The 13,968-nt window shown below is 37.3% G+C and overlaps 1 protein-coding gene across 4 annotated transcripts in view; it reads right to left on the reverse strand.

Annotated features, from left to right (window-relative positions):
• Positions 1-13,968, reverse strand: part of PTPRQ (protein tyrosine phosphatase receptor type Q) — a 147,117-nt gene that overhangs the window by 28,711 nt on the left and 104,438 nt on the right. For 3 of the 4 annotated variants that reach the window (XM_074827145.1, XM_074827144.1, XM_074827143.1), the window contains exons 46-53: positions 12,653-12,897; positions 11,954-12,020; positions 11,294-11,452; positions 9,826-10,048; positions 9,317-9,390; positions 3,649-3,748; positions 2,725-2,853; positions 1,460-1,504 (exon numbers count right to left, since the gene is read on the reverse strand). In XM_074827145.1, the coding sequence (XP_074683246.1) occupies positions 1,460-1,504; positions 2,725-2,853; positions 3,649-3,748; positions 9,317-9,390; positions 9,826-10,048; positions 11,294-11,452; positions 11,954-12,020; positions 12,653-12,897 (1,042 nt within the window). The remainder of the gene's footprint in view (positions 1-1,459; positions 1,505-2,724; positions 2,854-3,648; positions 3,749-9,316; positions 9,391-9,825; positions 10,049-11,293; positions 11,453-11,953; positions 12,021-12,652; positions 12,898-13,968) is intronic. The other variant, XM_074827146.1, reaches the window with a different exon arrangement.

Below are 13,968 nucleotides of genomic sequence, written 5' to 3' on the forward strand. Positions count from 1 at the left end.
AGATGCAGTGATGCACGTCCCATTCCAAATGTATGGTAAATTTGTGAAGGTTACACTGTAGTCATCAACATGTAATACAATAATTTAACATGCCAACATGTCACTGCTTTAACCACAAATCATGAGAATGATAAGGACAACACAAGAACTGGGACTCTGATTGACTTCTACATAGTTATTCCCCAAGTAACAGATACAAAAGTTCTTTTGTGGTGCAACTGTGGAAGTCTGAAAACAGGCAGCAAAAATATTTTAGACATTAGGTTTTGCAGTAAGCTGCCTTGGTGCATGATGCCATGCTTCTGCCAACTTCTTGATAAAACACATCATTACCAGGAAGGATGCATCTATATGAAAGACAGCATTAGAGACACCTAAAATGTCTCTTTTGGTCACTGACATTACCAGAACAGAATCTTATACATATTGAAACATTTGTTAAAGCTTTAAAAAAAAGCGTAATTAACTAAGATGTTTTGAGCAGAGAAAGGATATCCTGCCCCTCATTACTGTCTGTATGTTATCTACTAGGGTCCCACAGTACATTTACTGACTTTCAGTTGAAAAGATGGCATAAATCCTGTCCTGAGGAACTCAGTTAGTGCCTGCACTTCAAACTTCAACAATCTGTTGTAATGTCCAACAAAGGACCTGGGCAAGGAGCCTGCTGAGCTTCAGTGCCGCTACTGTTTGAAAAATAATAATAAAAAATTGAACAGCTGCATCATGTACCTTACAAGAATGGCAGAAGAGAGTCTTTGCTTTTGGCCATTAAAGGAGTGGGGAAAGAGGAAAGAGAAAAATACAGATGGAAGGACATGACAAATTGCAAACCAAAACGTGAGACTGACTCATTAAAGTAAGGGTGATATACAAAACTGCTGAAGCACTGTTCCATAAAGGCCTTGCTGTGCATAAATCACATAATGAAGTGCACATAAGTATGAAATATTATCGTTTGCAATTACCCTGTAGAGTTTGAGACTGTACAAATCTAAACTACACATAATTTAGACAGAAAAGTGGCAGAACAGTACTCCGCAAACTGATATAGTGGCATAGTACAAAACAGCTATAGTGTGAGTACAAAAGCAGTTGAGAAAAAAAGAGATCTTAAGTACATACATTCTAACTGCCAAAGGAAAGAAACAGCATGTTACTTATGTACATTTGCTTCAACGATAGGTTGTATATATCAGTGCTATATTGTCATAATGTGTTATAATTTCCAAGTAAAAATTGTCATGATTTATTTCAAAATAGTTGTGGAACTGTTGTACCTTAACATTAGGGACTAAAAATAAGCATGATTTCATGATGACAAATACCCGTTTGTCACTAGTATAGCTGCAAAGATTGACATTTCATCTTGATTAACTATATCACTCAATATAGTATGGTAGCACACAGGTTAAGAAAACAGAATGTAAAATGTTGCTTCAATAATACAAAAACTTACTGGATGACAAATATCTCCTTGCGTCTAAAGAAAAATGAAGAGTATCTGGAAGTAAAATCCATTAACACTTTAGTATATAAACAAAATTAGTATTATTCTTATTCAGCTAACAGTTTGGAAACAAGACCATTTTGAAGATCCATCAAGATCATTTATACGAGTCACAGTTATCACAGTGCATTGTCAATGGTTCTGTCTTCAGAGAATGTTTTCTGCTGTTATTAGCAGGTACTAATCAATGCTCTCTGAATGACATGTGCTCCACCCAGAACATACCACATCCATTACGTCAATGATTTCCAGATGATTCATAGTACGTTTTCTCCTCTGTTACAAGCAGCCATTCTTGTGTGCACTATTTTGAACAGGTTTGTACATGCAATCAACTTACTCTGTACCACACACATAGACATATACACATACACACTCAAACAAAACAGGTCAACAGCTACGACGTTTCATCTTCCAGCTATTCCTAGTCTGCAACAGTAGGATGTCTGACTGCTAGGGCAAGGCTATGTTAGGCTTCTCATCTTTAAGGAGACTGCCTACCACAGTGTTTCACGAGTGACACAGCAGGGAAAATACAGGCAGGTAAAGAATGTTCACCAAACATTTCTAACTCAGTTGGATGTCATTTCATTTCATTTATTTGGTGAATAATATCCATATTTCTGGCAGTCAGAAAGAGCACTTTTCCTTCTGTGACAAGATCCTTTGTCAGACAGAAAATATGAATTTTCTGGAATTGCTGCATACACCTTAAAGGAGCAGATGTCAGGATAGGCAGTGTGCTGAGCTCCACAGAAACCCAGATATTATGCAAATCCCTTTGAGAAAAAAAAGCTTTCTAAATGTCAATTAAACAATGACAGATTTGTTCTTGAATAAGTTGAGCAGGACTTCTGAGAGACTGACTCTTTCAAAATGCTTATGTATGTTTGCAGGCTACGCAAAACACTAGGCCATAAAAAGCCCTCAGAAATTCTGCATGTTTAAAAATATGTATCCCTTTTTTTTTGCTAACACAATTAAACAGTGATTTGCACTTAGATCTTTATCTTGTTGTAAAAAGAGCTGAAGATTAAGTGATTTTCTAAAAGCTGGTGAGAAGTGTCTTGATGATAGAGGTCATTCTTTGAAAGAGGATCTCAGTGATCTGTGTAAATAAGAACACCACAAACACTTCCAAACAAGCAAAGGTCAGAAAGGGGTCATGGCTACAGCCCCTTTGGACTACTGTTTTGCCTAAGGAGTATGCTTACCGTGCAAATCTCTCATCCTTCAGCTCCAGGTCTGCCACTGTGATCAACTGATCCAATTTGAACTTAGTGTCAATAATTTCAGCATCTCGTGGGGAGTATGTGCCTCCCTCTTTTTGCTTTTGACGAATTCTAAACAGAAAATAATAGTGAAAAATAAACAGGCAAAAGATTTAAATAGACATATGTCAATACTTCGATTAGACAGGCTGAAACTGAAAAATGGTTGCCAGGAATCCCTCCTTGGCCTTTATTCTGCTCTCCCTTCCAACAGTGTAGTTTAGTCAAATCCAGCAGTTACATTGTCTAAAACTAATACGGAAAGAATCTAGCCTATATATTCTTTTAGTTTTCTTACATAAATTCTTTGACAATGTCTGAATGATGCAGCTGAGGAAGAATGGAACTTCTGATAAATAAGCAAACTAATATCAGGTATGCAGAACCCAGTCTGCTTTTTTATACAGACATTTTATTCACAATTTGAATTAGAAGTCAATTTCTTTTTCACATGTGGGACTTCAATGTATTTACTGATAAATTTATTAGTAAGACAGAAACCAGAATTTAGAGTATTTACTTCATATCAAGCTGTCAATAGGGTTAGCCATCACACTAATTTCATCCAGCTGATCTGTATCCTCAAGTCAACGAAGAAGTGTCTCTGAAAGGTTAAGATAGGCTATTGCTCTGATTCACCCTGTGGAAAAGTTGGTTCTACACCTTCATCTATGGAGGATACCCTCACTAGACTGAAGCCTTTGTGAGTCCTTCCCTAAGTTTCTAAATAGAAGACCAAAAAAAAAAAAAAAAAGCAATACATTTTGAAATGACAGATTGGTTCCATTTATAGGACTGTTTCAACTCTTCTTTAAAACATTTTTGAGTGCTTGCAAACATGGTGTGGCAAGGATACATAAATCTCACCTTGCAAAAGCATATACTGCAGCCACCAAAAGAACAACTGAAAGTATACACAAAGTAACAGCAAGGATAACTTCTACAGATCTTCCTGACAGTCCTTCACCTGCAACAGAAAGTGGAAATCTAGTATTTCATAGATTCATTACAATTTTTACATTTCTGACAGGGTTAAATCAGGGAGCGACGAGAGACAGACACTCTTCTTTCTGTACAACTGCATCCATTTTGTGTCAGTCAAAGGGCTGCTCAGGAAAGAAAAATATAACAAAACCAGAAACAATTTATGTAAAGGTTTCTATGCATTGCTGATCTATGTAATACATAATGCTAATAGTATATGTCTACAGTTATATGTACAGCCATCCCCTGGTGCTTTTCAATTTTACCTGCTAAACAGGTTAAGGTAGGTCTACACTGCAGTAACAGTCTGAACACTAGCCTGAGCTGAGATCCTGCTTCAGTCTCTGTGCAGCCAAGAACAGACACATTGCTCTAACAGCTAGGAGCAATCAAACTCCAGAAGTGGAAAAGGAAGAGCCACAACTCTAAAGCTATGAGGCTTGCAGCCATCATTCACAGGCACAAAATAAAAGATGCTTTTTTGGAGATACTCTCCTCAGGGTGCTGAAAGAACCCACACAGATGATCAGATTTGAACTTTCTGGATTAATCTGCCTCACTGACCATTATCTCATACTCTTTATGCGGGAATTGGTGATATTGCTAGAAATAACCACCAGCAGGTCAAAAGAAATCATAAAGGCCTCTGTGATAAAAAGGTAAAGGTGATGGTATGCTAATCAGTCCTTCCAGGTGAGAATGAAGGCTCATTCAGAGACTGATAAACCATTTAGGTTAGTAGTTTACAGACCTCTTTTTTAACCTCTTTGGTGCTAAATTTACCACCCTTCCTGGTAATCCTGTCCCTATCTCAAAAACCTCAGCCTCTTTTTTCCTTAGTGAAAATAAGAAAAGCAAAGCATTACTACTGCTGGTATTGTTCACCTATGCTGACATTTACCTCCACTTGCTGATCCACTGTAGAAAACCTAGCTCCTGTTCAGCCTCCAGGAAGGACAGAAAAAGGTACTGCTTCCTGCCATATGACACTGATTTCCCACTCAAGGGACAATATCCTCCCAAGGATACACTGGTAGACACTGAAATCCTGGCTTTGTTTCTCTCAAAAGGCTTTGACTTTCGGATTAGAGGGTATATTGCAGATGATCTGGACTGAATGTACATTGGAGAACATGATTAAAAGTCAAAATTATCCTGATTTAGCTGAAGAAATTGTCTTAAACCAGTAGGATGCAGTTTTGTGAGATCAAGTGCATGGTTCTACATGTAGGCAGGAATAATCAGCTACAATAATACACCACAGTAAACAGTAGGTTGGGTAGAAATTTATCAGAAGAAAATGTGAGATTATTGTAGACCGAAAACAACATGAATAAGCAATATCATGCCTGTATGAAACAATAGACAATGGAATTAAGTGTAGTTTATGAACCACCTGAAATAATTCTTCCACTGCATTAGTTAAGTTTCAGAAGCAACACTGGACACTACAAGGTAGGAACAATTTAGGCCAGGGAAAGACAATAGAAAAGGAAACAAATATATAAAAACATGTTGCAAGAAGAAAAGGAATGAAAACGTCCCTGCCACTCGCTGATCTCTGTGATAAGGCACAAATGTTAGTAATGTGGAAGAAGAACAGAAGAATCTCCAGAAGAAACTCTGTAACAGTTCTATGTATTTTGCACTAAACAGTGAAGTCAATGTTAAACCCTATGCTTAACATTAGTCCAAACTTTGACAACGTTATTAAATAAAACAGTGCTGGCAGAATACCCATCAAGAATTAAAAACATACATTTTCTCCTACTTCTTTGCAACAGGGAAGGACTACACATGTCTATAGAGATGATCATGGGCAAGGGAAAGGAGATGAAACAGAAGACATCATGTTGTATAATTCTGAGGTACTGCAACTCAATACATAATGATAACAAACTGCAATAATAGAATACCAAAAGGTAGGTTTCTATGCAAAAGGCAGTGTCACGAGACCCCAGTTTGATTACTTCTGTCTCATCAGCTTTGTATTTCACATGGAAAAAGTCTACACTTACACAGGACTACCAGCTGTCCCACAATGATTTGCTGAACTAGTTATCAGAGTTATGAAAAGGTTATAAGCTGCCTTGATGTATTAGGAGTTTAAACAGTATTTGTCACCACATCTTAATTATCTCATGGAAAAATCCTGACCTTTCGTTGTAGTATGGACGTTACTTTTGCAATGTCAGTCATGGGTTATAAGGAAGAAACTCTACTTCTCCAGCTCAAGAGGAGAGTTGTGGTACTCCAAGTATGGTTGAGTGGGAGCATCATATTAAAATGTATCCTTTACTATAATTGAAAAAATCATTATTGCAGCTGTGTATTCCAATAATTTCTGCTTCAGTGTTCCTCCCTAGCAAAATTCCTATTGTTTAACAAGAGCATCTGACGTCTGTCACAGAGAACTCTCTCATGGGTTTTCCACATTTTTTTCTGCTTCAAACATATTTAACATGCAGTATTAAATTGCACAGATACAAGGTTAGCTTTCCAGATCAAAGACCTGCCTATTCTACAAGTAGACTTAGAAACCAAAATAATGTAGGATTCTTCGAACTGTCATGAACACCTCTGCCAAAATTCAAATTAGTGTTTTATATACTAAAATAAAAGTGTGATTTTGGAAAAACACAAATTTAAGTGATTATTACAAAAGAAGATAATTGATTTAAAATTGAATTGCAATTCTGATTTTAGGCAGCATAGATTTCTTCTGAATAGATGCTGTTGTTACAAGTGGAATAGAAGTAACTGGTCACAGAGATACCTAACAGATACTGATCTTTCTGGTATGTTTTCTGGGTTGTGCTTCTAGAGCAAGTCTGCAGTTCATATAACAAAAGAATATTCTATAAGAAAACACTTGGGCAAGGTTCTTCAGGTTATGTGTCTCAACAGAAAATGTGTCTGAAAAAAATCTAACTTCCTTTATTCACTTAAGATGACATTGGTAATGGCATTGCCAGTGCTGTATCTTCAAGGCCACTCAACATCAGCACCTGCATCACTGTGATACATGAATTTGATGTTGATTTCACATCACTTGTAAGAAAGCATAGAAGGAACTTTTAATTATCTGTTCCACTTGAGTTTTGTTTCTTGTTAGATAGGCTCTGAAATTTAGAAGTTAAGGACACAATAATTTTCTGTAGTGCCCGTTTTAAAAGCAGTGCTCGAGGTTAAACTTCAGCACAGAAGGCACTGGATGGGTATAAGAAGCCATGGATATCTGAGGTTTATTTTTATCAGGTCTATTTTTTTTCCTATTACATTTTATTCAGCATACAAACAGATCTTGCCTCTATGATCTACACCAAATGAGAATGTGTCACAAGTTTTCAGTAACAATACAGAAGTGAATGAATTACACTATCTGCCTGCCACTAAAGCATGATTTCTTTAAACATCGCAGACTTTTCTGTTAGAAAGGAGAAAGTTGTCCAGAGGACTGGATACACTTGGACTCATTTCCAGTAGACTTGTTTTCCCTGACTGGACACACTGGCTTTCCCTTACTGGGCAAACTATTTGCTTCATTGGCTTAGAACTTTTAAACTCAGATCATATCAAGACAACTTTTGTGTTGCACTTTCTAAAACATTCAGGGCTAGAGAAATAGTGCCAGATCCTTTCAGAATATTCAGGTAGTGAATTAGCATTTCAGGATCTTCAGTATCAGATCGTGTAACAAATTTCTAACATGGATTAGATGAATAAGGGAGCTCATATCACAGAAGATGAATGCCAAATGAAAAATATGTGCCCACTAAAATTCTTCTGGGTACTCATCCAGTTGTCTTGGGATCCCTTTTCAGAAAGTCAGGGCTAACGCTTAGCTAAGTAAGTTTTGGCTTACCAATATATTAAAAGAATTTACAGATCTTATTGCGATCTGCTACGAGAGTCTTCATTCCCAATTTTAGGAGTAGATCAACACTGCCATGAGGAATTTATGCTGGATTTGAGATCCCATAACAGCTGGCCTATTGGCCAGTGACATCAGAACCATATGGATTCTATTAGACAATATTAATTTATTAATTAATATGGAGCTTTGCCTGTATCTAAAGGATGAAGGGCTAAAAGGGTCATGTCCTCAGATGAACTGCCACTAGGAAAAATGATCTGCAGTCAAGAGGTTTCCTACACTAGGCTCACTGGAATAGAACCATAGAATCATAGAATTGTTAGGGTTGGAAAAGACCTTTAAGATCATCAAGTCCAACTGTTAACCTAACACTGCCAAGTCCACCACTAAACCATGTCCCTAAGCGCCACATCTACAAGTCTTTTAAATACCTCCAGGGATGGTGACTCAGCCACCTGCCTGGGCAGCCTGTTCCAGTGCTTGACAACCTTTTTGGTGACAAAATTTTTCCTAATATCCAATCTAAAACTCCCCTGGTGCAACTTGAGGCCATTTCCTGTTGTCCTATCTCTTGTTACTTGGGAGAAGAGAAACACCCACCTCGCTACAACCTCCTTTTGGGTAGTTGTAGAAAGTGGTAAGGTTTCCCCTCAGCCTCCTTTTCTCCAGGCTAAAATCCCATTCCCTCAGCTGCTCCTCACAAGACTTGTTCTCTAGACCCTTCACCAGCTTTGTTCTCCTTCTCTGGAAGCGTTCCAGCACTATAATGTCTTTCTTGCAGCGAGGGGCCCAAAACTGAATACAGCATTCAAGTTTTGGCATCACCAATGCCAAGTACAGGAGGACAATCACTTCCCTAGTCCTGCTGGCCACACTATTTCTGATACAAGCTATTGGCCTTCTTGGCCACCTGGGCACACTGCTGGCTCATATTCAGCTGGCTGTTGACCAGCACCCCCAGGTCCTTTTCTATCAGGCAGCTTTCCAGCCACTCTTCCCCAAGCCTGTAGCGTTGCATGGGGTTGTTGTGAACCTCATACAATTGGCCTCGGCCCATCAATCCAGCCTGTCCAGGTCCCTCTGTGGAGCCTTGCTACCCTCAAGCAGATCAACACTCCTGCCCAATTTGGTGTCATCTGCAAAATTCCTGAGGGTGCACTCAATCCCCTTGTCCAGATCTTTGATAAAGATATTAAACAGAACTGGACCCAATATTGAGTCCTGGGGAACACCATTTGTGACTGACCGTCAACTGGATTTAATTCCATTCACCACCACTCTTTGTGCCTGGCCATCCAGCCAGATTTTTACTCAGTGAGGAGTATGCAATACTAGCTCTACATCCAACACAGAGGAAAACTGCACACACTGTATAGCTTTTGGCAGTTTACCAAGCAAGATGAGCTATCCTGGCAAAATAGTATTTTTATTGGTATAACTGAATCTCTGCTAATGAGCTTTGTCAATAGTGCTTCTTCATTTAATGATCCAGGCTGAGGTAAGACCTCTTGACAACCTCAAAAGGACACACAAGGATACATTTCCTCAGCCATTCTGGTCCAACAAAAATAGAGATTATTTACTTCAGGGAAACCACTGTACTAAAAAGAAACATGGAATTGTCTAGATTCTTTGGAAATAGAGAAATATTTTAGTAAATGACACTCTCCTTACCTAATGTTTTGACAGGGTCAGAATAGTCAGAATCTGTAAACTGTCCTTTAACGTTAGTTGCTCTGAACTTAAATCTGTGAAATAAAACCAAGAACACTAATGAAATAAAATTTTATGTGCATTTTCTTAAATATTATTTCACTCAGAAACTAAAAACTATTTTTCCATTTTAGTATAATATAAGCTGGAATCATTATTCACTTGCTAAAGTGACGTTATGACAGACATCAATATCTTAAATTTATAATCAAACTATATTAATTACTTAACTTGAATTTGGGCTTAATTCATTTAAGTACTCAGTAAGCATCTTTTGTTACTTGAAACATTTAAAAAAACATTTGTCTCCCATATTTATGCTCAGACAAAAAAATTTAAAATTACAGACACATGAAGATAATTTCAATCTCTACATTTTTATAATTGAACTACATGGCTTTTATGTTTGTATAAATGTATATTTCACTTAAAACTTTCTCTTGAACAAACATAGAGATAAATGTACTTACAGGTACTGCTTTCTTGGTTTCAGTGGGCCATTACATATTTTGTCTTGACTACCTGGTATCATACATGTAGTATCAGCACCTATGACATAAATCTCTTCTTTGCCACTCAGATCTTCTTTTCCTTCTATACATGGTGGGTTTGGAAAGCCTTCATTTGTAAAATACAGCCTCGGTCTGTTGAAGTAGGCATCATACCACTTAGTAACATTCCCATCATGCTGAGCTATTGTCAAGAAAAAAAATAATCAGATACAATTTACATTTTAACCAGACTGTAATTAAAGAAGTTAAATAGGAAATTATTTTTTTTAACAGCTTAGCATGCTATGGTTGCCATTTACACAACTAAGTCTATATTTGCACTTGAACACAAATTTCCTCGTTATCCACAATATCTGTATTTTGTTAACTCAGAATAAGTCAACTGAATCACAGCTAGACAATTTCAGAGTCAGTCTCACATATGAGCTCTGCCTGTAGAGGATATCAGTTGTGCAACCCACTTTGAAACTGAGCATGGCTAGCAAAGACAGTAAAAAGTCTTTACTCTAAGGACAGTGAAGACTGTTTCATAAATGAAATTACTAGATTTCTAGAAGTGGACAGTACCCAGCAACTCAGGAGAAAAATCTTCAAAATGTTACCTAACATGGTATTTGTGTATCTATCAGTTCAAGATAATCTTCACAGCAATAGCTATGAAGTAAATGTCTGTAGGATTAGTGCTAAAATGCAAAATTCAGAAAAAGGTGAGAGACTTAATGTGAATTCACTTAATGTGAATGCTTTACTTCTATACTTTGAAAGCAAGCAAAACAAGGGAATTAAATACCTGGAATTTGTCCTTCTTAGGTAAAGTAAGCCTGACCATATGATGTCCTATCATGAAACTCCCACTCACATTGGTAGGCAATTACTCAAAAGAGTATCATGGCACTGTTCATATGAGTAAATGTTCACCAGTCCATACAAGGGAATACACATTGTAACCCACAGTCTACACAAGGGATTTATATAAATCCCTCTGCCCCCGTTATGAAATGGAAATATCAACTGCACATGACTGCATTCTTTTACAGGCAACACTAATAGCAACAGAACCGTAACCTTGCAAAAAAAGTTTCAGATATATTTACTTTTCACAAATGCCAAACATATTTTTTTTCAAGAAAATAGGAAATAAAGAAATACAATGGTAACAATAGGGCCAGAATAATATTGGTGACTTCAAACAGCATGGATAACTCTTTGTTGGCAAGCGTTCCCAAAATCCAGTACGCAGCCCACAGGTATTCTGAAGGCTACTTTGCTCTTAGTACTGTTGCCACAGATAAAGTGACTTTGTTAGCTATTTTCTAACGTGAAATTACTGAGACACAAGAAAAGAAATAAAAAAGACAAACAGCTTGAAAATAAAGAAATAAAAAAACCCTGAAAACAATTTTCAAGAGAACTTATAAAATTCTACCTCCGGCTTCCACAACAAGAACTTGTATCTTCTTGATAGGGCCATGATCATCACTGTAATAACAGATTGGCATTCTGATCGTAATTGTTGTAGCTGTCACGAGTAATGCCCCATTAGTATCATAAACTGGTGCTGGTTTCTTTTTAGGCCGTGGTGGTTCTGTTTTGAAACAAAGATATACCACAGAATTTTGTTTAGAAATGTTTTCACTACAAGTACTTTGTTCAGGCACATAGCTGTGTTACGCAAGACAAATCTTCATCATATTTTCAGGGACAACTTAATGTTCTACTTAGTGCCTTAAGCCTCTAAAAACCGTATTCTGATAAATGCCTCTGCATATCAGTTTTCAATTAAAAGAGAAAACAACAAAAAGACTGAGTCTTAGTTTTTCAATAAATTTCAATCTGAAGTCAATATGATCACTTCACTGAGTCTGCACATGTTTACAGTATCATTCAGATACAAATAGCAAATGATCAGTTATATGCAGCAAAATTAAGCACTGCAATTGAAGACTATCAGTTATGTGTTCGTGTTCCTACATTATGTGGCCTCTAAATAATAGACAAAGACACACAGCTGTGTAGTCACAGGTAGAACAGTAATTTCTTCAGCATTTATAGAGATTTCAGCTAAAGGGTACTTTATGAAACATACCTTTGATATCCATGGTTATTTTCAATTGAATTTTTGGCCCTGCACCAGCACCATTAATTGCATACACCTTAAAAAACCAAACACTTGTTTTAATGATTATTTGTAATAGCTTCAAAATGGTCAAATCTGGGTATACTTGAAGTAACAATGAATGCTGAAACACTCCTTTTGCCATTCACGCTTTGCTAGAACTTACTTCATATTTCTTTACAATCCTAAGTACAGCAACACTTCATCATTTCTAATGTAGCTCTTACAAAAAGGAGAAAACCAAGCCCACTTAAACAGTTATGTTGCCTCCTCTCATGCCCTAGTCTCTGATTATTTGAAAGGACTTCATGCACGTACTTCTAGCAAGCTCCCCCTGCAGAACTGGACTTTTCATCTGGGCCAAATGAGCAATGCAAGTAGTGGAATTAAGAGATTTAGTCTTGTACCTGTGACAATGCGTCACAGGCTGCTTTGCTAGCACATGAACTGGTGGTCCAGAGTGCAAAGCTAACCACTAGTGATGTGTCCTGTTCCCACTCACTCTACCTTCTTCATTGCTCCCTTCATTCCTCAGACTTGTCTCTCTTCACACTGCAGCTAACATTATCAGCATGAAAATCTCATACTCAGCCTAGGTTTGTGTCCCTATTCAGACTGATCTCTCACTCATATCAAAGAAAAAACGCAAAGGAAAATATCAGTTCTTACGCTGACATTATAGGTATGTCCTCCTTTTAGTCCTCCTATCACGGCAGTTACTGACTGATCTGTTTTATCAATGACACTAAGGTTGTGGATCTGGATGGCAGCAGGGTCATCTTCAGTGTAAACCATAGCTTGATACACCTGAATATTTCCATTCGGTTCAGATGGCGGCACAAATGTTACTTGGAACTTTGTTACTTCATCTGGTATCTTCTGAAATGTTATGTTGTTAGGTGGGTCTTCAGGCACTGAAATAAATATTTCAATGATCCACTTAATCAGTTTACTACTGTAAAACCTGAAAAATGACAAATTCTATTTTTTCATATCAGTATTATTTCATTGGTATTTTCTGGTTTTATTAAAAACATTTCAAACACTTATTGCATATGTAAATATTAATAAAGACAATAAGTAAATTATTTAGTGAAAACCTATTCTTAATGATAGCATTTAATGCTACAAATATTAAAAATAATTAATAGATAACCCTCAGTAGTCTCCACTCAGAAAAGTTTCTTTTGATTTTCTACTCAGAAAGCCTGAAGGCGTCATTATACCTTGAAATACATCCGGAGTAAACAAATCCTTGCATGGGTTGACAAGCAAGAAGCAAGTGTTAGTCTTGAATATCCCTTTCTGAAATCCCTCTGTCAACAGCAAGCTCCCTCCCAACATATGAACAAGCCACCATGCTCCTAAGAGTCTCTGATTATCACAGCTAACTCTTTAGGAAAAAACTTTCCACTAGCCAATGCCCAGACACAAACGCAACATGCTTTTTTCCCAAAGACAGTTTTTTGTCAACCACTTATTCCAGTAGCTTATTCTCAAGACAGCAAAGGTATAAATCATTTCGCCAATGTCCCTGTCTGAAAGAAAAGGCTGTAACATTCTTTCCAGGCAGCTAAATATTTATTCCTCTACCTGAGCGGACAAGTACGTAGCGTGACCTCTAAATAGTGAAATCAAGCAACTGAAGGTAAACACATTCCCTCAGGCAAGGATTTAGATGCGGCTGTCATACCTTCCAGGTTTTTTACACTAGTCAAAAAATTATTACTTAGGCCTCTCTGGAGTAAGTCTGTGTAAACTGGTCCTAACTCAGCCATGTGCTAGACTGAATAAACCAGATGAGACAAGATGAGATGGAAAAAATAACTTTTCCTCTCTAAGGTTACTGCACCTCCTAACATATCACATTTGTAGGTAAGAAAAAGGGCTACCAAAACAGATAGTTCATAGGAAGGACCCAGCTACCACCTAATTTCATTTTCATTCATTTTTCCACAGTAAAAGACCACATCAGCCTTCAGGAA

This window comes from Strix aluco, chromosome 5 (assembly GCF_031877795.1).
Source record: "Strix aluco isolate bStrAlu1 chromosome 5, bStrAlu1.hap1, whole genome shotgun sequence".
NCBI classification, from domain to species: Eukaryota; Metazoa; Chordata; class Aves; order Strigiformes; family Strigidae; genus Strix; species Strix aluco.